The following is a 26152-nucleotide window of genomic DNA, read 5'->3' on the forward strand; positions in this document are numbered from 1 at the left end:
GGAAATCTTTTTGTAAAGTTAGCAGGGGAGTCATCCGCAAAAACCTTTGGTATGAATTTAGGAATAATTCAGAATAAATATTGACAATGCTTTATTTCACCATCTGAGCACTCCTTTGGTAAGTAGCCTCTTTCAAGGTTGGATTCCTCTTGAAATGTTTTCATTGTCCTTTTTCTCTTTCCTAACAATCTCTTTTACTGCAAAAGCCCCACCACGAGAGCTGACAGAGGAAGAGAAACAGCAGATTCTTCATTCAGAGGAGTTTCTCATCTTTTTTGATCGGACAATCCGGGTAATTGAAAGAGCGCTAGCAGAAGACTCCGACATCTTCTTTGACTACAGCGGTCGGGAGTTAGAGGAAAAAGATGGGTTAGTTTCTTGTGTGCATTAAAAAAACAATAACATGGCAATAAATTATTGTTGAGCCTAAATTCACTTACGTATTGACTAGGCAAATCCCAAACCGAACAAATCAGAGGAGGATGAAATTCCAGGGTTGATCTTGCTGAACAGCTTTGACTAAGGGCTTTGGTTATAACTTCTGGCTTAGCGCTTCCCTGTAATTATCATGTGCTTCCGTGAAATGCTTTTGAACTTGATATCTGGGGAGCGGTCCAGGTGATAGAGACTGGCAGAGTCACGTACATTGTCCTCTGAGAAAACATTCCTATAAGCAGCAAAGGAGATTTGTGTTTTATCCAGTAGATACATTTTTGATGTCTAAGCAAACAGGAAGCTGAGCAAAATGAGCATGAGATATGGGACCCTTCCACTGATGTGGAGAACGAATAACAGAGACTGCAAACCTTCTCGTCTTTTTGATACCATGAACATATGTGTATATGTCTTATAGGACACTCGTGTGGCAGAATATATTTAAAGATAAAACAAAGACTAATCAAAAAAGCAAATGACCCCCAGTGACTTTCTCTAAATGTATATATTATGAAAGGCTGGGGCAGTCAACCATCACCATGGAGATATTAGGAGGTTCTTTGCGAGCTTTGTAATAAATAAATCTAGCCAGTTTACACCACAGATTTCTTTTGGCCAAGAAAAATATGAAAAGGTAAGATCACCTGCCTTATTCATCAGACTTGACTTTTTACTATTTCTAAAATTCAAATACAATTCTCAAAAGACAATGTATTATCATTGAGGATGCTCAAGAGAATGTAACAGACTCCAAAAATAGTTTCAAAAGTGGTTTCCAAAAATGTTCTGACCAGTTGGCAGCATCATTAGACTATTTTAAAGAGATGGTAGTGTTTTGAATATACATGTTTTGAGATGCTTTATTTATTTTTTTGAAAAGGCTATTACTCTATGGCTTAGTTGATTTTCTGGGTCACGCTTCCCTCTGTGTGCCTGGCAGTTACTTGGGTGTGTGTACCTCTTGCCTGAGTGTGCGGTGGCGGAGGTGAAGAAGAGTTAGTAGAGAAAAAAAAATCCTAAGTCAGCCGATTGGAGCCCAAGCAAATAGTCTGGAGCCAAGTCACCATCTGAACAAGAGCTGTTGAAGACAAGTGATACAGGGTACAAGTATCAATGGGATGAAGCAAATGAACAGAAGAAAGGTGAGAGTGGAAGAATTCCTGAACAGAAGTCCAAGAAATGTAGGCAGCTTTTTATGCAAATCTAAAAGCTGCTGGCGCAGAACAAGCATTACTCAATTTGCACGTAGTCTTACGGAGCAAATACATGACCACTGCAGAGTTCTTCAAAGGAGGTTCTATGGCCAGTTGAGTATCAGCCAAGTAACTCAGCCCCAGATGCTGTTGGGGCCTATGTTAAGTATCTAATATATTTGATGAATCCTGCACTCTCCACTATGGCTGACTTGTGATAAAACTTACCACTTGCTGTTGAGCAGGGAGGCAGCATTACTGCCAGAAATGATAGGTCAATCAGAAATGATAGGTAAATAGAAACGTGTGTATCATCTCTGATCTAAGGCTAGGTAAGGTGATACAGATAGGATATCAAAGAATCTCAGTGTGTGCTCTGCTCTCTTGATAGCTAGGAGATTTCTAGTGAACTCTGCTTCAAGATAGAACTTTTTAGGAGGAAGGGAATGCTTTAGGGACTGGTCAAGATGAGAACCTAAAAGTTACTTGACGTTTCATCCCAGCTTCGAAGCAATACATGGAAATCTTTCCTGGGTGAGGCTAGGGAGAGCTTTTCATAAAGGAGACCACAATTAGTTCATTGATTTATGATCAGAGTTTACTATATAAATTGAAGCTTTGGCCTCAGAAAGTATGTGCCATGCTCTTGCCATCTTATTCTTTCAATATGAGCAGCAGAGATAAAGTCCTATTCTGAAGATCGTATTTGTTTTTTATGTTTAAACCCTTTTAGGGATGTCCAGGCTGGAGCCAACCTTTCTTTCAATCGTCAGTTCTACGATGAGCATTGGTCCAAGCATCGAGTAGTCACTTGTATGGACTGGTCTCTCCAGGTAAGAATTATTGCTGGGATGGAGCAAACTGGGCTGTGTTCTCATGGCATTTGTATTTTTTTAAAAAAATGAGAGTTTTTTTCTCCACTACTTTACATGTGTTTACTAGCCTACAATTTTCTTCTATGCCTGTTGGCTCTCTTTCTCATTTTACTGAGCTTTCAGTTTAAATTTTGCATTCTGTTATTCATATGCATTGCATACTTGCCATGTGCTAGGCACCAGACAAGGAGCCAGGCCATCCTGTCTATAAAACTGCTGTCATTAAGGTCACCAGTGATTTCCCACACATCAAATCCTGTGGCTGTTTTTAATTAAGCTTTCATCCACCTTGACTTCTTTGTCATCCAACCTAGTTGACATCCTATTCTAAAAACAATGCCCTTCCATCGAGTTCTACAGCTTTACTCTCTACTACTTCTCAGACTTCGCCAAAACTTCATTTTTCTCTTCCACTCCTATGGTCCATGGGGTTGTGCCATCAACCTCTACTCTTCCTCCCAGCATGCTCTCTGTGGAATATCTTTACCAATTCTATGGATTAAGGCACAATGTGGCAGCCTGTTTCTATCACCCACCCATCCCCCTCTTGAATTCCATTTTGTGCACCAGACAGATCCACCCAACTGTCTAATAGAATCTGCAATCACCAATTTACTATTTTCGCATATACAATTTTTTTTCCTACTGCATTCTCTCTAAGACATCACAATATACCCAAGGGCCTAAAGCAAAACTTTCATCATTAACATTACCAACTTTCTCCCCCTCATCTCCTAGATCCAGCCTTTCACCAAGACTGTCCATTTCCCCACTCATATTTATCAACTTAGTAGTATTGCTAACCTTCTTGATAGTTTCTCTATATCCATGTTTGTGCTGTTCCCCCTGGACGCCTAGCCAAATAATCTTTCTAAATGCAGAGATCACATTTCTCTGATCACTCCACTACCTGGATTAAAACTCCCTGTTGCCTCTAAGAATAAAAGTCTATACTAACTTAGTGTGGTATTCACAGTGAAAGTGGCAAATTTACTAAAAGTCACCTTGCTAAAAAGCCAACTCAACTACCTGACAAATTACCCAGCACCGAGCAGCTAAATAATATGCACAAAGCCTCAGAGCCCAGCTTTCGGGTAGCCAGAGTTTGAACCAAGGTGTTCTGACCTCTGAGCCCATGTTCATAACCTCCATTCCATGTTCCTTCCTGCAATGACAATGACATAATAGCAATGAGGAAAATCAGAATGATAAATTCTGGACATTTATGTGCATCATAGCTTCTGCTTTCTGACAGTGTATGTTCTTACAGGGAACAGTGATCATGGCTAGCTCTCAATTTGTGTTTCTTATGCTCAGGGCTGTGCCAACTGCTCTGAAAGCATCATCACATTTTGGCCTAGTGCCTCAGACAAGACAACAGCCTTTAAGATCTCCATTGGGCAGTTGAGGAAATTAAGCCTCGGAGAAGCTAAGCAACTTGCTAAAACTCAGCTAGGATGTGGTAGCGTGGAGATTTAAACTCAAGTCTTTTGGCACTTCAGGGCATATTCTCCTTGACGTTGCCCTTCACAGCAGACTCATGAATCTGAAACCAAGAGAGGTTATAAGTGCCAAATGATAGGGTGCAGATGGCTTGTGCTTTCAGAGGTCAGTGGAGGTCGGGATCTGTCTCTGGAAGTCAGGGATTTAGCCAATTGGAGGGGAGAAGGGTGTATTCTAGGCAGAGTGTCAAACAGATGATGTGAAGAGGCCCATTTTATCCTACTGGAGTATAGGAAAACTTAAGAGGAGTGTAATCCCTCACAACCGGACTCTCATCAGCCACCAAGTGGGCTGGTGTTCTCTCCTCTTGAACCTCCTTTCCTTCATTTTAATTAAGTTTTTCATTTTAATTCCAGTATAGTTAACATACAATGTTATATTACTTTCGGGTGTACACTATAGTGATTCAGCCATTCTGTACATGACTCAGTGCTCATCATGATGAGTGTACTCTTAATCCCCGTCACCGATTTCCCCGCATCCCCCTTCTGGGAATCATCAGTGCATTCTCTCTAGTTAAGAGTCTGTTTCTTCGGTTTGTCTCTCTCTTTTTTTAATTTTGCTCGTTTGAAGAGGAGCATAATCCTTCACAACCGGACTGTCATCAGCCACCAAGTGGGCCAGTGTTCTCTCCTCTCGAACCTCCTTTTACATTCAAACAACAGAGCATGCAGTGCATGATCATGCAGAGAGTAATGTAAGCAGGGCTGGCCCAGCCACTTCCCGCCAGTGTGTGGGTGGTCTGTGAGCATTCTCGGGTGTACGCACAGAAATTAGATCCAAGCCTGAGGAAACACTTAGCTCGGCTTGTTCACTTGTTCAGAGTCTGGAAATTACACAGGAACCTTATCTGACACATTTCTCAAAGGCAACTTCTGCTGTGTTCCCAAGACAGTTGATAAAGCTCCCGGAGGAGTTGGGAGGGCCAGCATCTGTGGGGCTGGTCCAAGCCTAGCCACAGTCTCTGATGGCCATATTGACCACGGATGGATTTATTTCCACAAAGGGTTCTGTGTGATGGAGGTTGGTTTTTTTGTTTTTTTGTTTTTTTGTTTTTTGTTTTTTGCAAGAACTGAAACTGTAAAGGGCAAAAACTCTACCATGGAGAAACCACATTTACTTTTCACCATTTTTGTGTAACCTGCTCATCTACTCTTTAGGGAAAGATTTGCAATTCTGAAAAAGCATATTTTATATAGAACATGAGAAAGAGGAATTGGAGGGGCAGCTGGGTGGCTTAGTTAGTAGGGCATGTGACTCTTGATATCCAGGTCATTGAGTTCAAGCCCCACACTGGTCATGGAGACTACTTACAAAGAAAGAAAAAGAACAAAAGAAAAAGGAATTACAACCCTCAGCTCCTACATTATAACCTTTTTATGAGGTTCAAAGGACCAGGTTTATATGCTTATGGGATGAAGACTTCTGAATGAATCTAGATTCAATTCAATAATATTGAAATATTGAATATTGAAAATAATATTGAATTTTCAATAATATTGAAAGAAAAGAAAGAGAGAGGCACAGTTTTGGAGTATAGTAGTGGCATGTATGCCTAAGGTGTTTTACCTGAGTGGAACAGAGGGGAGAAAAAGAAATAAACTGTAAGATTTCTGCATATCTTCACTTTGCTCTTCTGGGCTCTTTTAGAAGAACACTTAAACTTTGCAATGTGTGCCAAATATCCACCAAACATTATTCCGTGGAAGAAACTGGGCCACTTGGGATTATGTCAGCTCTGCCATTCAGTGACTGTAGTTGAACAGTGTGAGTCAATAATACTATCCACATAACACATGACAGCTCTTCCAGACTTTATAAAACCACACTCATGACCTTACACCTACCATTTTTGTCCCCTCACATGGAAATTGCATCCTCTAACCTTGCAATCACCCAGCATAAAAAGCTGAGTAATCTTTGATAGTTCATTTAGTTTCCACATCCAATCAAATTTACAGTAACAAGAAGACTCCTGTAGACACCAATGCAAACCCACTAATATGTGGATTTGACCCTGACTTTATGCCATGCCCTCTACTTCTTCCTTATATTAGAGGATGGCTTCCTAATTGATCTTTCTACCTCCAATCTCTATCCTGTTGAGTCATTATAAGTACTTTGACCAGATTAATATTTGTAAAGATTACTTATCAACTCTCACTATCACACCTGGCTTCTCTTTGCTTCACCTTCCTCATTCATAAAATGATAATAATAATAATACCTAGCTCACATGCTTATTGTATTATATGAGTTAATGTATTTATGGCAGTAGGACTTAAAAAATATCTAGTATGTAAAAAGGTCTCAATAAATGTGACATCATAGTGAAAGCAGTAGTAGCAATAGTATTAGTAGTTGCTGAATATAACTTCTGCCATCCCCAGAGTGAAGTCTAAAATCATCAGCCTGTACTTAGTAACCTCTGTGACGATGCTGAGGCATTTCCAGCCCTTTCTTCTTGTTTACAACTTCATATAACCTCCCTCTCAGCCAAATGCTACAAGCTGAAGTCTCCTGAACATGCTGTATACTGCATTTAGTTAAGAAAACTTTACCTCTGGCTAGCATAAGCAAAAAAGGAGATTTATTGGAGAGGCTCTAGCATGCTTAGGGAATCCATGGAAAAGATGAAGAACAGGGACTCAGGAAGAGGACAAGTCTGGGCCACTTGAGGGATCCCACCAACAGGATGCTGTCATAACTTGACTCACTTGCCAGCCCACAAGTTCTGTGTCTCAGTTCAAAATGTGCAATAGGCTGTTCGGAAGATGTGGTTTGCTATGGGTCACGTATCAACCCTGCAGTGAACTAACTGTCCCTGAGAAGTTAGATGCCTGTGTATTGAGGTAATCTCCAAAGGTGGGAGAATCACTATGAACTGGACAGATAGCCCAGATGAATCTCCAGCAGTCATATTGGTACCTTTGTCCAATTCCCCACCTCTTCTCTCCCGATAACCTACCCACTGACAAGGCCCAATGCATGTCGCATTTCTTCTTAGAAGTCCTTTCCAGTTTCTTTCCCTGCCACACCCATCCCAACTAAACTGGTTCTCTTCTCCTCTGTACTTTTAAGGAAGCTTGTTAACACTTCCACCTTAGCATGTATCATGTCCTGCCTTTATGTTTGCATTATAGTTATGCATACATGTGTCTTACCTCCCTCTCCTTCAGGACGAGTTCCTATAGAGCAAAGCAGGTTACTCTTGACACTCTTGTCCCACATTTCACCTGGCACAGCACCTTAAATATGCATAGGAGGCACTGGACACACACCACAGTGGACTGGAAGGGACATGACCTTTGAAGCCAAACAGACTTCAAGTAAGGCTCTCACTTCTTCATTTATTAGCAACATAACTCAGAACAAGTTACTTATCCTGAGACCCTTGGCTTCTTCATCTGTAGAAAGTGGGAAAACCACTTCAACTTTAGAGGATTGCAAGGACCAAATGAGTTAATGTATCACCAAGCTCAGTGTCTGGCACACAGTGGGCACTAAAAACATGTTGGTTTCTTCATCTTTGATAAATGTCAAACTTCTCTGTAAGAACAAACAGCTTGAGAGAATATCTGGTTATTTTCAGGTAAAATTCTCCTAGGTTAAAGGTTGGATAATCCAACCTGATGAGTAATTATTAACTTCATAACTGTTCATATTCCCTTCAAAAGTCATAATTTTAATATTCAGGATTTAAATAATTGTTCAGAGATTTACTTTTCACTTGAGAATAAGAAAATATGACTAGTCATATTCAAACAAACAATGGAAAAAGACATGAGGAGACTTTGAAATCAGAAAAACTTGCATGAGATATGAGTTAAATCAGTATCTTTAGGATTTATGATGCCAGTTATAGAAATTATGCCAAAGGCATTTCCCTGGTACTTTACTAAAACTCTCCCTATTTACAAAAGGAGATTTTAAAGCCAAATAATTTCAACTATTTTTTTAATGGAAAAAAGAAAAGCTACAAGTGGGAGCCAACGATGAGACCCAGATGTGAAGCTGTGGGATATTATTCCAGACACATCTGGCTGCTCATTGGCCACTATGGTAGGGGTGTTGATGTTTATAGAGTTGCCTTTCACATGTGACATAGTTAAACTTCAGATGGACAGTCTGGAGACTTCTGTGTTTATCTGGATATTAGTTTCTTTGAATGGGCTTTGAATCAAAGGCCTTTCCTAATGGGCTTTTGATTCAGCCACTGAGGAGCGTTTTCTAATAAAGAATGATTACTTCCCCTGGTGGCCACATACATGTGTCTTGTTGTAGGATTATACTTCCTCTGCATCAACCATCAAGTTGTAATTCCCTGCAGCTTTCTTAAGTCGAGACTGCTGAATAAATGAATAAAACCACCCAGAACTCAGGTTTAATCATTTTCGATAGAAAAAAAAGTTGAGGTTTCATAATTTATAAGGGCCATCTTCTGTTAAATATGTATATAGCATAGCAAAAAAGAAGGAAAAAATAAGCTATCTATGAGCAAAGAGTGAGATGATATACTATAATTCTGATGCTATTGTTAATGGGGCTACCTCATGGGAATGCCAGGTAGGAATGGCATTTTCATGAAATGCATTCTAACTCATAAATACTCCCCACAAGATTCCTCCCCAGTTTGTTTAATTAAATACACAGCACAGAGGGTAAGTAGGTATTTCTATTCACTTTAGAGTCATTATTTTACTGGTTGTGGTTCTTGCACTTATGCCTCTGGTTGTTGGCATTATTTGACAATTAAGGATCAAATATAAGGTCTTTCTACTGAGCACAGAGTCACTAAAAAGGACCATTTGTATTTCAACATATTTCGACACAAATTGATTATGTGCTAGGAGTTATAAGATACTAGATGTAGAAGTTAATTAAAATAAATCCCTATACTCGGAGAGCTTATAGACTAGTAAGACACACAGGTGGGAAAAAAAAATCATAGCATAATTTGACAAGTGCTTTAATGGAGGAACACAGATAATGCTAAAGGAACCAATGAGAGGGAATGAGGGGTGACGGATGGTTAGTTAGAATTGTCTGGAGGATTTGATGCCTGAGTTAATGTTAGAAACAACACAAAAGAGGCATTCCAATAAGATTGAGGATTAAACTCCTAGTCACAGAGGCTATACCTGGAAGGCTCAGAACTAGCCCATGAGGCTGGGTTTTGAGTACTAGGTGGGGGGGAGGATGGATGGTTGGTAAGAGATTGAGCAGAGGAGCTAGAGAGTGACAGATCCTAAAGGATTCTACATGACTTGGATTTAATCTTGAAAGTGAGGATGAGCCATTAAAGTATTTTGAACAGAGGAGTGATGTGGCCATCCGAATGTTTTGTAAAGTTATATTGACAAAGGATAGTGAGTGGAGTAGGTGAGAGGAGGCCCTGGCAAGCCTGCAAAGCCAGAAGCCATTCAGGAAGCTCTTGCCTTTATTCAGATAACAAATTAGTTTAGGAGGCCCTCACCTTGAGGATGGAAAGTAAACATACATTTGAAAGGTATTGAGGAAGAAGAACGACACAGTACATGGGGGTGAGAGAGAGGAATAAAAATGAACGTGGAGTGTCTGATTGGGGCAGGTAGGTGAATGTTAGTGAAATACACTCCAAAAAGGATACACTAGAAAAGCAAGAGATTTTTGTAGAAGGCAACAAGCTCATTTTTTTTTTTTTAATGATAGTCACACACAGAGAGAGAGGCAGAGACATAGGCAGAGGGAGAAGCAGGCTCCATGCACCGGGAGCCCGACGTGGGATTCGATCCCGGGTCTCCAGGATCGCGCCCTGGGCCAAAGGCAGGGGCTAAACCGCTGCACCACCCGGGGATCCCAACAAGCTCATTTTTTTTATGCATCGCATCTGATGTGTCTATAGACAGCTCGGAGATATCTCCAGTATGCAAAAGATCTGCAGCTGAGAAAGATATCAAGCCTAGAGATATAGATTTGAACATTGTCAGCATATTAATGCGTATTAAAGCCTTTGGAGTAGATGAGATCACCCAAGGAGAATGTATGGACAGAGACCCAAAAAAGGGCAGAGAAAAGCCCACTACCCCCACCCTGAAGATAGGTATTAGAAGGAGATCCAATATGGACTAAAAAGAACGATCAGAAAGAGAATCAGGAGAGAAAGGTGTAATGGAAGCCAATATCGGAGAAAGGAGTAGTCCAAATGTCAGATAATGTAGAGAGGTCCAGTAATGTGTGCATATGGTAGATATTGGTGACTATGGCAAGCACACGTGGAACATTGGAAGCAGAAACCAGATTGCAATAGGTTGAAGTAGTAGCTGGTAATCAGTATGCCACAACTTAAAAAGAAAGTGCCATTTAGATTACATAATATAGCGTCTGTCTGTAGGAATAAGGAAGTTTTCTTTGTGTTGTCAACTTGACATAATTCATCCTTGTGATCTCTTCCATCCAGTATCCTGAGCTGATGGTCGCTTCCTACAACAACAACGAGGATGCTCCTCATGAACCAGATGGAGTGGCCTTGGTTTGGAACATGAAGTTTAAGAAAACCACACCAGAATACGTCTTCCACTGTCAGGTAGGAGTCAGCATAGTAAAAATAACTCATGTCTCCTACTAGACCAAATATAGTCCATGCTGCCTTGCATCTGTCTTATGTGGAGAGGAAGAACAAGTTTAAAAATGGAATTGTTGACAATTTTGGAAATTCCCCCACAGTAACCTAATGTTTGGGGAAAGTGGCAACTCTCTCCAAACAGTTAGGAAGCCCATTTGGGGACTGTGTGTCATTTTCTTTCTATTTAAAACAGCCCCCCTGAGGATGAGTTTATAAAGACCTCGCACTTATGAAGAAATCCTGGTGTACCACTTCCTCTGCCTAGCAGCAACATATGCTTGCCCACCCACATGGACATCCTCAGAGCACCACCATTTCCAGCATCCTCCTCTCTGAGAGAGGGAGTTCAATGGAATTTTGCCAATTTTAAGTTTACGGGTGCCATCTTGCTTCCAGATAATAGATTTTCGTAGCTGATGTAGGCAGACACTTATCATGAATCTTTCTTGAATTGTTGAGAAATATAGATGCCGTTTTCAATTTACGAGGGCAAAGATTATTACAAACGGTTTTGGATATTTTACTCCTCATGTCTCTTGACACATTTGTCTTCTTTTCTATTCAATGTAATACAGGCTGAAATGTGTTTTATACTTGCAGACATTCTGCTTTGCTCCGTTGCCATGACTCTGCCTAAATAATAGGCGTCTGCACTGGCCAATACACCAACCTCTTTATTAATGTCCCTGTCCTATGATTATGCATAGGAAAATGCAAAACAAACATTCCAGCTCAAAGTTTTAGTTCCTCAAATACGACAATTCAGAGGTAGAGTGGCAGATTACTCTGTCAATACAGCAGTAGAAGAGAGTAGGTAAATCTGTCGATATTTGGAAGCTTAGTGACATTTTTTATCTAAGAGCTGAATAGCATTTTGAACTCAAATATGTTTAGACTTGAGAACATTATCAGATATAATTTGGGGAACAGGAGCTGCTGGAATAAAAGTCCCAGCTTCAACCTGATTGAGTAACCTCTAACTCTGGCCAGATTTTTCTAATTTACTATCTTAAAAACAACAAGAAGTCTAGATCTGCATAGTAAATAACCTTTATTTTTTTTGAACCTTTGAAATAAGTACAGTTTTTTCTTTCCTTTTTTTTTTTAAGATTATCAAATTTGTCAGTTTGATATGCTTTCTCTGTAAACATAGAAGCACAAAATCCTAATTTTGTTCAGTTTTAAGAGGTTTGCCGAATTACCAGGAAAATATTGAAAGGGCTATGGGATAAGCAGAAGCACATTTTTGAAAAACAGTGCCACCTAAACTATTTTGATATTACAAAAAGCTTATTTTGATTTTTAAAAATTATGAGAGGTAACACATTTTATTATTTTGATCAATGCACATGTTTAGCATAATTAATTTTTTAAATGATACTATCAGTAGCCTGTGACAATAACAGTTTGGTAATATGCTTAAAATTCACAGCATTGCATAGTAAAGATATTAGTAGGAGCCTGATAATGCTGAGTGAAGAAGCAGACTTCCAAGGTCTTTGGAATTAACTGGAATTTTAAAATAACCTATTTCATCATACAGTGGCTAATACCAGTGTTGATTGAAAGGAGCATCCTCTTTCTTGTCTTGGTATCTTTGGGATCATTTCCTGAAGAATTCACCAACACACATTTAATTTCATTATTAGTTTCTCCCTTAAATGATCCAGTGTATGTATGTTGGGAGAAAATTAACTTCTGATAAAAAAAAAAAGAAAGAAAGAGAGAAAAGGAAGAAAGAAAAGTCAGAAGTATTCTCAATATCTGACCAAAGATGCTGAGTAAAGTATCTCTATATCCCTTAAATCCCTACTATTATCTTCACTTCTTCTGGTGACTAGAGGCAGGTAGGGGTTCTAAATTTTGCTCAGCATTCTCCCTGTGAGAAAAGTGAGGATTCTAATACTTTTAAACTTTGGGGTTGATTAAATAACATGTGTAAAACATGTTGAACACTGATATTCTAAGCATCAAAGAAAAGCTACAGAATTTAACCACATGCTTAAAGATATTGAGAATCATGATTGTGCTACTCAGAAATGATAAGCAGTTCATATAAATGATCCTTCATATTCATAAAAGACACATTTACAAAATCTTATGAAAACCTAAGTCCTGAATATATTTCAGTACTTATTTTCTGTTATCAAATTATTTATCTTAAACTGACCGAAGTATAGGAGGTAGAATGTATCACCAGCTTCAGAAAGGTGAAAGGGAAAGAGCTTTGATTCCTCTCCCAAGAAAAGGGAAAAGGAAGAAATGAGCAGAGCAAAAGTCTTTATAAAGCCCTTCTGAGGATCCCTGGTATATTAGACATCTCTAGAGAAACAGAATCAATAGGATACAGATAGAGAGGTATAGAGACAGAGACAGAGGTTTAGGATTGGTACTTCAGGAAACTGGCCTTTGCTCTGAAGGCCTTAAACTGATTGGATGAGGCCCACCCACATAATAGAGGATAATCTACTTTACTCAAAGTCTACTGGTTTAAATATAAATTACATTTAAAAAATACGTTCATACCCACATTAGACTTGTATTTGACCAAAACCCCAGGTACCATAGCCTAGCCAAGTTGACTCATAAAATTAACCATCATACCTGAATTTTACCTTATAGCAATCTAAGAAACCAATATCTTTAATAACTCCTGAAGTCTTATTAATTCCTTATTACTTTGGGCTAATAAGCAAATATACCTAAAAAGATCAACTTAGAAAGTATTAGACTTGAGTGAATGGGAGCTTTCATGAGAGATGAGAAAAAAATAGTAATTTGAGGACATGGAGAATATGTCTGTGACCTTGAATTTATGGGGGGAAAAAAAGATACTGGGATACCAGAATGGCTCAGTCGGTTACATGTCTTCCTTCGGCTCAGCTCATGATCTCAGAGTTCTGGGATCAAGACCTGCATCGGGGTTCCTGCTCACCCAGGAGTCTGCTTCTCCCTCTCCCTCTGCCTCTCCCCATTCCTCATGCTTTCTCTCTCACTCTCTCTCAAAAAAATAAATAAAATCTTTTTTTAAAAAGATATTAATATGTATTGAGAATCTACTCTTTACATTCATTGTCATAAATCCCTGTTACTCCTCAGATGAGAGCCTGCAGCTCAGAGAAGCTGTGAAACTAGGGAAGGTTAGCAAAGCCAAGTTTGAAGTCAGCTCTTTTTCACTTCAAAGTGCATATATTTCCTCATACCACATTAATAGGACATTCAGCCAGGTAATATCTCTAGGTATATGGCATGGAAGACAGAAAATGGAACAGAACTCTGTTCTCCATCTTAATTGATTACTGCAATCACCTGCCCAGCTTTAAGAACTACTGATGCCTGCATCTCAGGAACAGAGATTCTGATTTCATTAGTCTGGGGTCCAGCCTGGTCATTTTTAAAAGCTCCCAGGTCGGGAAGCCTAGGTGGCGCAGTCGGTTGAGCATCTGACTCTTGGTTTTGGCTCAGGCATGACCTCAGTGTCATGAGATTGAGTCCCCTGTTGGACCTTGCACTCAATGCAGAGTCTGTTTAAGACTCACTCACCCTCTCTGCTCCTCCTCTCCCCTCCCCTGCCCCTACTGTACGCGCACTCTCTTGAATAAACAAATGAGTCTTATATAAAAAAAAAAGTAAAAGTTATCAGGTCATTTGAATATGCAATAATTGTTGGAAACCACCAGGATGTAGGGAAGAGATGAAGAAAGGGGATGCTAAGGTTACAAAACTGAATAGTTTTTTTATTTGGAAGTGTGTGACTTTTCTTCTTGCCCTGCATGTCCCTTTTCCTCTTTGGCCCAAGCTGGGGTGCTGTTTCTTGCCCTTTATTACTCTGATGGTAATCTCCTACCTGACTCAAACTGAGAAGTTTCCTAACCAACTCTCCCACCCCTTCCCACTTCCCCACCCCCACCCCCAGACATGCACTCGCCTTCTCAGCTCGCTCACTGCTAGGATCTGCCTCTTTGGCGAGTGATCAGAAGATCCAGAGTTATTTTGCCAGGAAAAGGCTCAAGACCACATTGAACACAACGTAGGGAGAACGCGAATTAGAAGTACCATTTCTTTTGGGATAGTGATACACCTTCTATAGTGGATATCCATGGAGTTAGGATAAAAACCAGGTTATATGAATGGCTCCCAAAAGAAAACCTAAGTGTTGTAATACTGAGTGTGCGGGCTAGCGGGAGACTAAACCAAGGGTTACTTGGGTAGCCAGAGAAGTCATAGATGAGTTAATGGATGGCCACTGGAGATAAGGGCAGTTTGGTGACTGACTATGCACTGAACTCAAATAATTATAGGGATAACCACATTTGTCTGTATTTTATATTTTAATAGCACTTCTCCCTTCATTATTTCATTGATCTCACAACAGGGAAGTGGCAAAAATGTTATTCTCTTCGTTGTACCTGAAGCTTTCCATGGTTTCTGAGCAGTAGGACCAATCCTGGAACTGAGGCTTGTTCTACCAGCTACATCATGCCATTGGCCAGGCCACATTCCACTGTGATGGGGCAATGTGGGGCTTGAGAGCAAAGGCTGTGCTGTTCATTCAAGGTGTATTTTTGGCAGCCTGTCATTTTATGACGTTGGTTAGATGGTCCTAGAATTGGCTCTCCTTACCATCTTCTAAACCTAAAGGGGAATTTGGAGAGCCCACAGAATTATAATACATGTGAAATAAAACCAAAACCCCTCTTATAGACCTATCGCTTATCTTCTGTATCCTTTCTGATCTTTGGTAAAGTTTATTTACTACAACCGGTCCCTTCTAGACGCTGTCTCACTGAAATCAGATAGTTTGAGTGTGCTTCCATCGTTCTCCTGTGTTGTTTCAATAATTTCAAAATTAGACAGTTTGCTTAGTAGGAAGGAGCATGGATAGGGAGAAACCATGGGTGCCTTATGATGATTATACTGGTATCATTTTAGAATATTGCATTAGTTATCCATTTCTTGCTGATATTTGTGGATTGTTCATATTCTTTGAAACAGCATAATTGCAAACAAATCCAATGGCTCAGAAAAATATCATTTCAGACACTAGAAAGCAAATGCACAAGACACAGACATCAGTTCAGTGTTCTTTTGCAAAGACTGACAGGCTTTTAGCCGAATCATAAAAAGGTTGCAGTATAAAGGCTTGTTTCTCCCTGTTAAGAATAGCAAGGCCAAATACCCTTTACTTCCATAGGCAGTTTCTTTCATGTCTTTGCTAAACTGAATTTTTAGTGTGGGCTCTGGTCCTGCATTTTCTATTTTCATTTCTGTAAGAGCTGTCCATACTTGGAAAACATCGGTGGACTGTGCATAGAAATCAGCCAGTCAGCCCCACCACACAGTCTGGCAGGGCTCCTGCCATCTTCTGTAGTGGCCTCCACACACTGTCATTAGATTATGCATTCTGACCACCCTGCATTGCTTACCCTGGTGTGGTCTTTCTCTTTCAAATGGAATGAATAGAATCAGAAATATAGATCTTAGAATTATCTGCATTGAGGTAAGTGGAAAAGCTATATTTAGAGGCTTGGCTTGGTCAGAGGTTTTTTATTTTTACTTTTATTTTTTCCTGATTCGGTTTCTTTGTTCTTAACATTTTCTTTTTAAAGATTTGACAATGACCTGAAACTGACAAAGACCTGAAACCCTCCTTATTTCAGAGGGAAAGCAAAATGTGGAATGATACTAATTTCATTTGTATCTGTGTTTAAAATCCTCAGTTAACTTTCTTCCTATATGTGGTTTTGCTTCTCATTAAGATTTTATAAAGGGTACAGGTAAGATTGCACCTCTTGGCTTTCACCATCTAGTGTTTGGTTCTGGGTGAGGTTCCCTATTGACTTGAAGAGAGTTGCCCCATGAAGACTCATGGTCCCACAGGAGGGAATGTGGGCTGGGGTTAGGAGGGGGACGGGAACCTCTGCTTCTAGCTGACCACACTCCTGAGTCACCTGGGGGAGTTGTTGAGGCTTTGTTGTCATGTTGTGGAAAAGAGACTTCCTGCCATCTCGGTGGAACTATGAGGTTTATTGCAATGAACTTGATTTCTTCTCCCATCAATCCCCCCCCCCCCACCAACACACAGCACAGATTGTGGTCCATAATCCAAATCAACAAAACAGCTATGGATACAAAGATATAAATTAATTTAAATGCACTTTCCAAGGAGTATTATGACCAAAGAAGTGTTAGAGTTTGACTTAGGAATTTTTATTTTACTTAAAGGAAGGATAACTTTTGGGCAGCCTGGGTGGCTCAATGGTTTAGCACCGCCTTCAGCCCAGAGTGTGATCCTGGAGCCCCGGGATTGAGTCTCAGGTCAGGCTTCCTGCGTGAAGCCCGCTTCTCCCTCTGCCTGTGTCTCTGCCTCTCTCTGTGTGTTTCTCATGAATAAATAAATAAAATCTTAAAAAAAAAAAGGAAGGATAACTTTCATATGGCCTGGCTGATAAAAAGAAAAAAGAAAAAGTATTTTCTAGGTTTTTCTCTTGAATACAGCAAGGAGTGGTTATTCAGTAGAAGTCAAAAAGAGGAGGCAATTATGAAAATAGTTACAGGAAACCTCATTAAAATAGAGTCAGGAGCTTTCAGCAGGGGGAGCTCTAATGCCCTACTGCTCCCAGTCAGTTGCAGACCCAACAGGAAGAGGCCCACTTGACCTTGCACATGGATGGATACTGCACTACTACTCCAGCTGGAGGAAGAAGCACTTTCCTCATTCCCCCACAGGTAACAGCTCAGCCAATGAAAAGCCACCATACTTGGAACTCCCAGCTTTCTCCAGTGGACTTGATAACAGCCTTCCCAACTTACCCCTTATCTCCTTAAAAAATCTGCCTCTCCTTTTCCTCTCTACTTGCTTGTAGTTTTGCTGCAGCTTGTTTGTCTTGGATTGCAATTCTCTTTTATTCATGAATAAACCCAAATTTTGCTGATAAAGTCACTGGCAGCTTTTACATTTAAGGTGAATAGGATGAAAGAATATAAAGTTCTTTGACAACCAGAGCTACATATTCAAAATGAGTTCCTAGGATGACCCAAAGTCCAAGCAATGAATAGGTGCCTAGTAATTAGAGAACAAAGTCCATGGACAAAGAACATGCTAACTAATGTAAATAAAACCGAGTTTCCATTGCCATGATGGACATACTGCAGGCTGGAGAAACCCAGAAAAGGACACCTGAACCATTGTTGTATAGACTGTGATACACTTTTCAAAGTATATAATTATGGAAAAGCCGAGGAATACATATGATGTAAGTGTAAATTTCAGCTCTTACGTAAAAGATACAGAATATATTATATAGATTGGATGAGGAACAGTAGCATAGCAGCTACTTTGTGCCTTTACAAAAAAGCATAGGGAATTTACATGTACATTCTGAAATGAAACACGGACATTCAGAAATACTTCTTTTATGCCAATTGAGTATGATTGGTCCAATGATTGAGGCTTGAGCTAGACACTGATTCTTATTTAGTCAAACAGCAGGAGCTTCTTTTACTCTTTGGGCCTAGGAAGCTGGGAGCAGAGAAAATGTCTACCACTTCTCATTCTTTATATGCCCTCTTTCTGAAATCTACTCAAAAAAAAAAATAGCACAAGCAGAATTGATCATTGGGATTCATCTAGGGAAATTAGAATTATCAGCAGGGTTATAACAGATGGATTGTGTCAGAGACAATTTGTTGTCTGAAAATAGCAATGCATGGGACTGTACACCTTACAAGGAACCAAGTGACCTGTTTGATGCAGAGGACATGAGAATACACCTTAGAACAAATCATTTTTTAATTGTTTTGTCTTACCATCTCATATTGCAAGTGATCAAGCTGAAGTTTAATATTATTACAAAACCTGAGACTTACCAATGTTTGCTCTGCCCCAGAATTGTGCATATATGACTGAAGGCACAGGACCCCAACAGTGAAGATTTTACTAGATTCCCTAAATGCCTTTCCTTCCTTCCCCATGCCCTGTACTAAAACTGTCTGAACTGGGCTTTTTCCAATTGTACTTCATCAGAGAATTGCCCCAGGAATTACTAATGCTGTGCAATGAGGGCCAGATGGCAATATGAGCAGCTTTTCTAGCCTGTCCCTCCCCCTGTCCTCACCACTCTACCATCCGGCCATGCACTGAGATCAGAGAAGCCTCGGTCTCAGGAATGGGTTTCTACTTTCTTCTTAGAATTATTGCCAGGATAAAAGAGATTATATAGGTGTATTAGTCTCCTGAGGCTGCCACTAAAAAATGGCGTAGACTGTGTGGCTTAAACAACCAAAAATAACTTTCCTACCATTCTGGACACTGGTAGGTCCAGGATCAAAGTGCCAGCCATTTTGGTTTCTGGTAAGGACTCTCTTCCTGGCTTATAGACACCTGCCTTCTGGATATGTCCTCATTTGGCAGAGAGAAGGAAAAAGAAAGCAAGCTCTTTGGTGTCTTGTAGCATGTGAGGACCTACCCTCATGACCTTATCTGAAGTGGATTACTTCACAATGGCCCCATCTCCAAATAAAAGCATATTGAGTGGTAGGGCTGCAAAATACGAATTTGGGTGGGGTGGGTGGGGGATCTGCATGTTTTTAGAGCTTGGAGTTGAGGTGTTGGCTGGCTGATGAACTCACAAGTGTAGATAGTGTGCTATATATATGAGTGGCACGCCTTTCACTAACACAAGAATCTCTAATCCAATGAGTGGAGTTTGATAGTAGTTCTTGCTACAATTGGAATAAAATGTGAGGGAAACAATTCAGTCTACAACACAGGAGAGCTGAACCTACTCTGTAGACTCTGGAGCAAGAGTAAGGCAGATGGGGTTGATACATGTTTTACTTTCATCTAAGACTGGATTAGCATGCCTGTTGAGAGCTGTCCCTCCTAAAGACATATGATTCAGGGCCCCTGTGCATGAGGCTTCCATTCTCTGGAATGGAACATCTTAATATAGGTAGAACCAGGAGTTCTAAAAAAGGGAGAAAAAAGGAGTCTTAGAAGGGCAACCCTCTCCCTCAGAGTTGTGGATATGGAGGACCCATTCCAGGAAGGGAAACAGTGAACAGTGGAAAGGTGAGTCTAGTATTCAGGCCATGTTAGCATCCATCCACTGAGAGTGTTCTAGATTGCTACTGCCTCTGAGAGGCTGCTTATACATTTCCTTGGCATCTTTATATTCTAAGCACAAGACCCACCTGTGGACTTCAGACCAGCTACTTCTTAAAAATAGACCCTATTAAAAAAAAATCCTATTTTCCCCTCTACAAACCTGACCAAAACCTCTCGATTTATGTATGTCTTTAAGTTGCCTAATATTGTTGAATGAAAGAGGTTGTTTGAACATACTGTTATTAATAAATTACAGAGATGTTCATATTCCTCAATTGTCACATTATCATTTTAATTCATTTCAGATAGTGGCTCTCAGCAAAAAGCTATCTTTTCCATTTTTGTGATTAATTCTTGAAATTCCTTGAAGGCATTATTATTGAGGAGACTTTGTGGAGGTAGAACCACCATCCTGACTTCTGGGGGAAGTTTTTTAACCTTTGCTGTAACAAGTAGTCTATACTTTGTGTTTACCATGCTTATATTTGGTTTATAATTTTAAAATGGTACATTCATTATTAGCCAAAGAATTAAAGTGTGTTGCTTTTCTTAAGCAAAAAACTTAGCTTAACCAAGTTTGAATTGTGATCTCTGCATAAATATATTGAGCTCGTATCTTACCTGCCACAAATCATTGTTGCTGTAAGCATTTTATATCTACACTTTTTTGTTGTGGTCTCTAAAGCTGACATGTCTTCTCCTAATGGCTTGTTTAAAAAAATATTTCCATCATCTATGTCCAGTAAGGTGGGTTATTCAGAAGTACTTTGCTTCTTTATAACTTGGTTTGTCATTATGCTGAGTAGGTGAAATTAAATTTATTCCTTATATACAATGACAAACTTTTATTTCTTTAAAGTAAGTTTTAAAAAATAAAATAAGTTTATTATAAATATGGTCCTCTGAAAAGAGAAAGGGACAGGAGCAAAAATTGTATACAAGTGCCCATACTCGTATAAATATATACACACACACCCAAGATCTAAAATCCTAGTCAAAAGCTATATTTCATAAAAGAGAATTATAGTAATGTTGATGGTTTGCCAAAACCTCAAGCAGTGACAAAATCCACAGAGTGTCCTGAAAAGGATGCCTTTGCAAAACCATGCCTCTCCAGATGGTTTAAATTAGAGATGTTTAAAAACACATGGCAGCATTAGTTTGGTTTAGAATTCATAGTTAATTCAGTAGATAAAATAATGCAAATTCGAAACCCTAGCCTGTATATCAGAAAAATCATCAAATCTTATGATTGCTCTTAGGGGAGGTTGGTATGTGATGTGTTGATTTTTAAATGATCTAATTGAAATAATAAAATTAAGCAAGAAAGGGTAAAAAAAGGTTTGAAAATACAAGAGTATAAGTAAAAACTTTCTTTTCTGCAGAATATTTATTCCTTTGAGCTGTCATATCCAATCAATTTGTATGGGATTCGACAGCCAATTGTCATTTCCTGAGATAAACTATGTAAAGAGGTTATGTTACAGAGACAGCATGAAAAAATGGAAAAAATAATTCCAGGACATGAAGCAGAGAGAGGCCAAAATGTCCCACAGAGTACTGCCTGGGTCTGCTCACCTTGCTAAGAACAGCAGATAAGTGACTTACGCATGAGTATTCCCTTTGACTTCTTCAGCTTTTCCCCCTGCACGTACTATTTCTTAAAGAGAGTGATCTTGGTTTACATTTTAGTAAATTATTTTGCCTTATGTGTGGTTTTTAATCTTGGTGGGGGCTCTGTGTGGACAGTGATGTTATACGCTGTGTTCTCCTGTACAAGATGTGGAACAGTTACCCTAGGGCCCCAAAAGGTTCCATTACTAAAAGCCTGGCTCCCCCGTCCCTTTCCTTGTGTTTAAAATCAAAAGTATCCCTCCCTCTGATCCCACAATGGGACAGCTGGTAAACAAATCCTGGAAGAGAACTTTTGTATGAGAACACTATTAATTTAATGATGTATATTCTCATGTGTGGTACCTGCCACACAAATAAAAGCATTCAGCTGTGTGAAAATTGCCACAAGAAAAATGTTTGTGTAAGAGCTCAAAGCCTTTCAGAAAATACGAGACAAAGGTTCTACGAAAATAGAATCAGAAGGTTTCAAGCAACAATTGATGGGCTTCAAAGGGCTTGACTCTCAAAGTGGCACAATATTTAGTTCCCCTAGGAAGAAACACATTTTGAGCATTTTCTAAGTATAAAAACTAGAATCGTGACTCTTAATGCCTGGAAAGAGCTCCGCAGTCAAAACAAATGTACTCCATCAGTAGCACACCTGCACACACACACACACACACACACACACACACACACACAGAAATGCTGGAGAGGGCATACCCTGTGCACGGACTTTGTGTGGATTCATGGAGATTTCCATCATAAATTTAATTGAATTTCATCTGAGCAACAGAGACACTTCATTGGCCAGTCTTTTTTTTTTTCCCCCATTGGCCAGTCTTAAGTACTGATCCGTAGTTCTGCATCCATACCCATTTAATATTTGTAACCAGAGATTATTTTTTTATTTCATCTTCTAATCATTTTTCAATGACAGCATATCCCCAGCTAAGTCAAATGACCATTTTAAAATAGTTTAGCCGTGTCCTACTCTACGGGGAGTAGAAAGAGATTTTTTGCTTTCCCTTTTATTTGTGTGTGTGTGTGTGTGTGTGTGTGTGTGTGTGTGTATAAATTGTTTCTCATCTATGAGTTACTACTTCCGTTAAACCTCTTAATATATAAATAAACTTGTAGAATCTCAGGGTTTGGAGGAAACTTCATGGTTTTCTGGGTCAACCACCTATTCAATTCCTGAATTCTCTTGAATTCTTCTCCTTTCTGTCTTCCCCTGTCATCATCTTGCCTTGCTTGAACTTTGTTCCTGCTCCTGTCCCAGAGCAAACCATCCCATCATCTCTGGCCAGTGCTGCAGTTTCCCAGTGTGCCTGCAGCAGAATGGCATTTCATCCTAAAAGATTATGCATCACAGACAGAGGCAAAGTCACCTTGGAATATGAAGGGGAACAAACAGTCTCTTGGGCAAGGCAGCTGGCTTTGGGTTGCCATGGGAGTGGGAATGAGCACATGAGTACAATACTGTCCCCCCCCCCACCTTCTTCATGCATCTAAGCATCTTTGTCTTCACTTGGCTTTCTTTGACATCATTCCATTAAAGGTGCAACAGTTGGTGTCAACCTATTGCCACTAAAATTTATGAAAAGGCTTCACTTTGGGGAAAAGTGTTCAGTAGAAGGAAAGTTCTACCTGTGGTCTACTGACTCCCTCCCTCCCGTTCCTCCCAAGCCACACTTCTGATCATGCTGTTTCTCTGTTTCATGATACCTTCCCGAATATGTTTGCTCAAATTTTGAGGACTTGCTCAATTTTGGAACTGGTTTTCACTGGATTTTCCTGTCTTTATACTGAAGCTGTATAGCTTCTCAGAACATCTGAGTCAAGTTCTAAAGAACATCACAGATTCAGACAAGAACGAGAAAGAAGGCCAGTCTTTAATCAAATATGGCTCACTAGAGGAGACCTTGAAAACTAAATGAATTTTTTTTGAGAAGCGAATAATCACATCCTCCAAACTATTTTTTGTATGAATAGGAATTTTCATATATCAGGTTCTCTACTGATTTGGGACATCATTACAGAAAGATATGAAAATATATTTGCACCAAGACTATGTGATAACTTGAACTGGTAATCAAATGTCAGGGGCTTGATTGTTTTAATGAAGAGTTAAAAAGGTTTTGTTGTTTGTACATTATACTTCATAAATGGACATTTGTGAATTGCTTGAGGACATTTGCTCCCCAACACTACTCATTTAGTTAGAAAGTACTACTTTTGAGTCAACATAAAGGGAGACCAGGTATCCTTCATTATTCTATCATAATTTCACAGCTAGTTAGGTAGTTCCTGTGTCCTAGGAATAATATCAAAACAAATGGGAAAAAGGGGTCTTGAACTTTTTTGGACCTATTTTATTGCAAAACCAAATTAAAAATATTTCCCTCAAAATCCTTATGGATTCCTTAATGTCCATATCATGGATCCTTATCCCAAGAGATCCAAGGCTGTGGAATCTCGCCAATCAGTATAGTGCATTCAAGTCAGAGATATATGAATTACTGCTTTCAACCTCAAAACTCCTCTGAAGCGAGGAAGGATACATCTGAGCAGATACATTGCTATTCTGCATAGTTGGTACTGACACCCTCTAATGAGCATCAGTGTGACTGGTTCTCATCAATAATATGTGAGCACAAAATTTTGGGACAGCAGAGAATGGCACAGTGTGATACACTGGGAAGATTGGAAGTGTAGAAATAGGGTAAGGCTCTTCATTTTTACCCACACAGTACAATTTGCCATATCCTCAGGGTCGTGGCAGGTTAGCCCAAAGAGAAGTACTCTGAGAATCTGTACAGCCCATTTCTCAAAAGACCCAATGGATTTTGGCTACCTGGTTTACATGAAACAGGGTCAGAATGCTGATGACTTGGGAAACAAGCAATATCAGTTAAAACAAAGTTCAGTATAAATGCTAGAACTGAATATTCAAATGTTTATGTGCCCTAAGCTTGATTACTTGGAGCTGGAATTCTGTTCTTCTCTCTGTCTCTGAGCCCAAGGGGCCACAGTCCATTTCAGTAGTTCAGCTAGTTCGGCTACCACCTGTGTTCCAACAGCGAAGCCAGACCAAGAGGACAGGAAGCTTGCCGGGCTGCCCAGAGCCATGTTCACTCAAGCCGCTCAATTTATTATTCCACTAGGGAATGCTCTGCCCCTGAACACTGCTCCGAGGAGGGTGGGATGGCAGGCAGCAGGTATGCCATGAACAACAAACCCATATTCTTAACATATGTTTAATTTGAGTAACTCTCCTCCTTTAAAATACCTCTTGATTTTAAATCCACATCCTGATTTGCCCACTCTTGTTACCATTTTCTGCTGCCTGTTCTGAATTAATCCTTTGAGGTGGTCATTCCCCGGAAAGAAAAAAGGAAAATGAGAAGAGAGATGCAAAGTTGGGAATGTGAATGAAAGAGAATGGGAGAAAGCAGAGGGAAGGGGATCATTAAGTAAGTCTGTTTTCATGAGCTAGGTTTTCTTTGAGCTGTGGGAGATGGGAGAGGTAGAAGAAGAAGAAATTCAAGGAAGAGGCCCTCAAAAGGTTATCCATTAATATCTGTGCTGAAGAATGGAAATCATTTTTGCAATAGAGCTCAATTTACCAAGATTATTTTGATTCTCCATCGTACTTCATCTCAAAGAATTGATATAATCTAAAAGTGGTTAAAATTATTAAAATAGTTTCCATAGTAGAAAATTAAATGATTTTACTAACTGTCAAAGTCCGTGTTTAAACCGAGATCATTTGAATTATATTTCATATAGTGATCATGTCACTGGGATGTCTAAACATTCTTTGCAAAAGTAATAATCCCTGATTCTGATTTTTCATCGACAGAAAACTGAGTAAAGGTTAGAAATATTAGCCAGAAGTTGCTTTTATTTGTAAAACCTACAGAGAAGACGAGTTTTCTTGAGGAATTCTGAGTTAAAATATATTCTTCACCTTGGAACTATTAATCCTTTAGGAGATTTTCTGCATGTTTCTGAGATATATTTTCAGCTCACAGGATTACAAAACAGCTCCAAATGCTTGATTTAGAATATATTTAAAAGGGAAATAGCAATATCTTATGCTATTAGATATATTCTAGAAAAGCAAAATATTATATTGCTTGATGTCATCAAATTCATTTTCTCTCTTTCTGTGTGTTAATCCATCTATTTCTCAAATCTTGGTTTTCCTAGGCCACATCAGACTGGTTTAATGAGGTCTTGTTAACAGTATAAATCATACATCTAAAGTTCTCATCTCATCTGCAATTTAAGATTTCTGGGCTCTTAACATTCTCTTGCTTGTTTTCCGGGCCCTCCCAGAGGAGGTCACAAGTATGTTCATGAATAAGGTTTCAAGGACTACCTGTGATGCTAAAGGCAGCTTGCTGGGACTCCCACAGCTAAGCCCCGCAGCCTTCCCCTCTGCTCCCACCCCATCAGATACCAAGGGCTTGCCCTCACTCACCTCCGGAGCAAGCTTCACAGCTACATGCTGGTTTTCATTGCTGTGGAGCCATTGTTGCAGATCATATTCCAGAGCCCTGAATAGCCTGGTAACTTCCAGAACAAGCCAGTCAGGGCATGTTCCATGAAGGAGACAGAGTGATTCTCTCCCCAAAGAGAATATTCTTTGTGTTAAGGAAGCCTAAATAAGGCAAGCTGGTACTCCACTGTCTCCAAAGTTCATAACACCTGGGTCTTTATAGTTTATATAGCACCCTAATGCTAATAGAGTTCTGGCCAACCCACCCCATGAGTCTGCTCTTTGTGACTATCCAAATTGCGAACACTGCTT

The 26152-nt window shown here is 39.6% G+C and overlaps 1 protein-coding gene and 1 non-coding gene across 2 annotated transcripts in view; both read left to right on the plus strand.

Annotated features, from left to right (window-relative positions):
* DYNC1I1 (dynein cytoplasmic 1 intermediate chain 1) overlaps positions 1–26152 on the plus strand; it is a 311302-nt gene that overhangs the window by 195347 nt on the left and 89803 nt on the right. The window contains exons 8-10 of the mRNA XM_055307612.1: positions 207–369; positions 2362–2461; positions 10446–10571. Coding sequence (XP_055163587.1) covers positions 207–369; positions 2362–2461; positions 10446–10571 — 389 coding nt within the window. The remainder of the gene's footprint in view (positions 1–206; positions 370–2361; positions 2462–10445; positions 10572–26152) is intronic.
* On the plus strand, positions 19189–19342 carry LOC129498312 (small nucleolar RNA SNORA62/SNORA6 family). Its single transcript, XR_008662102.1, has one exon. It is a non-coding gene; the product is annotated as a small nucleolar RNA SNORA62/SNORA6 family (small nucleolar RNA).

The sequence above is a fragment of the Nyctereutes procyonoides genome, unplaced genomic scaffold (assembly GCF_905146905.1).
Source record: "Nyctereutes procyonoides isolate TBG_1078 unplaced genomic scaffold, NYPRO_anot_genome, whole genome shotgun sequence".
In the NCBI taxonomy this organism is placed as follows: domain Eukaryota; kingdom Metazoa; phylum Chordata; class Mammalia; order Carnivora; family Canidae; genus Nyctereutes; species Nyctereutes procyonoides.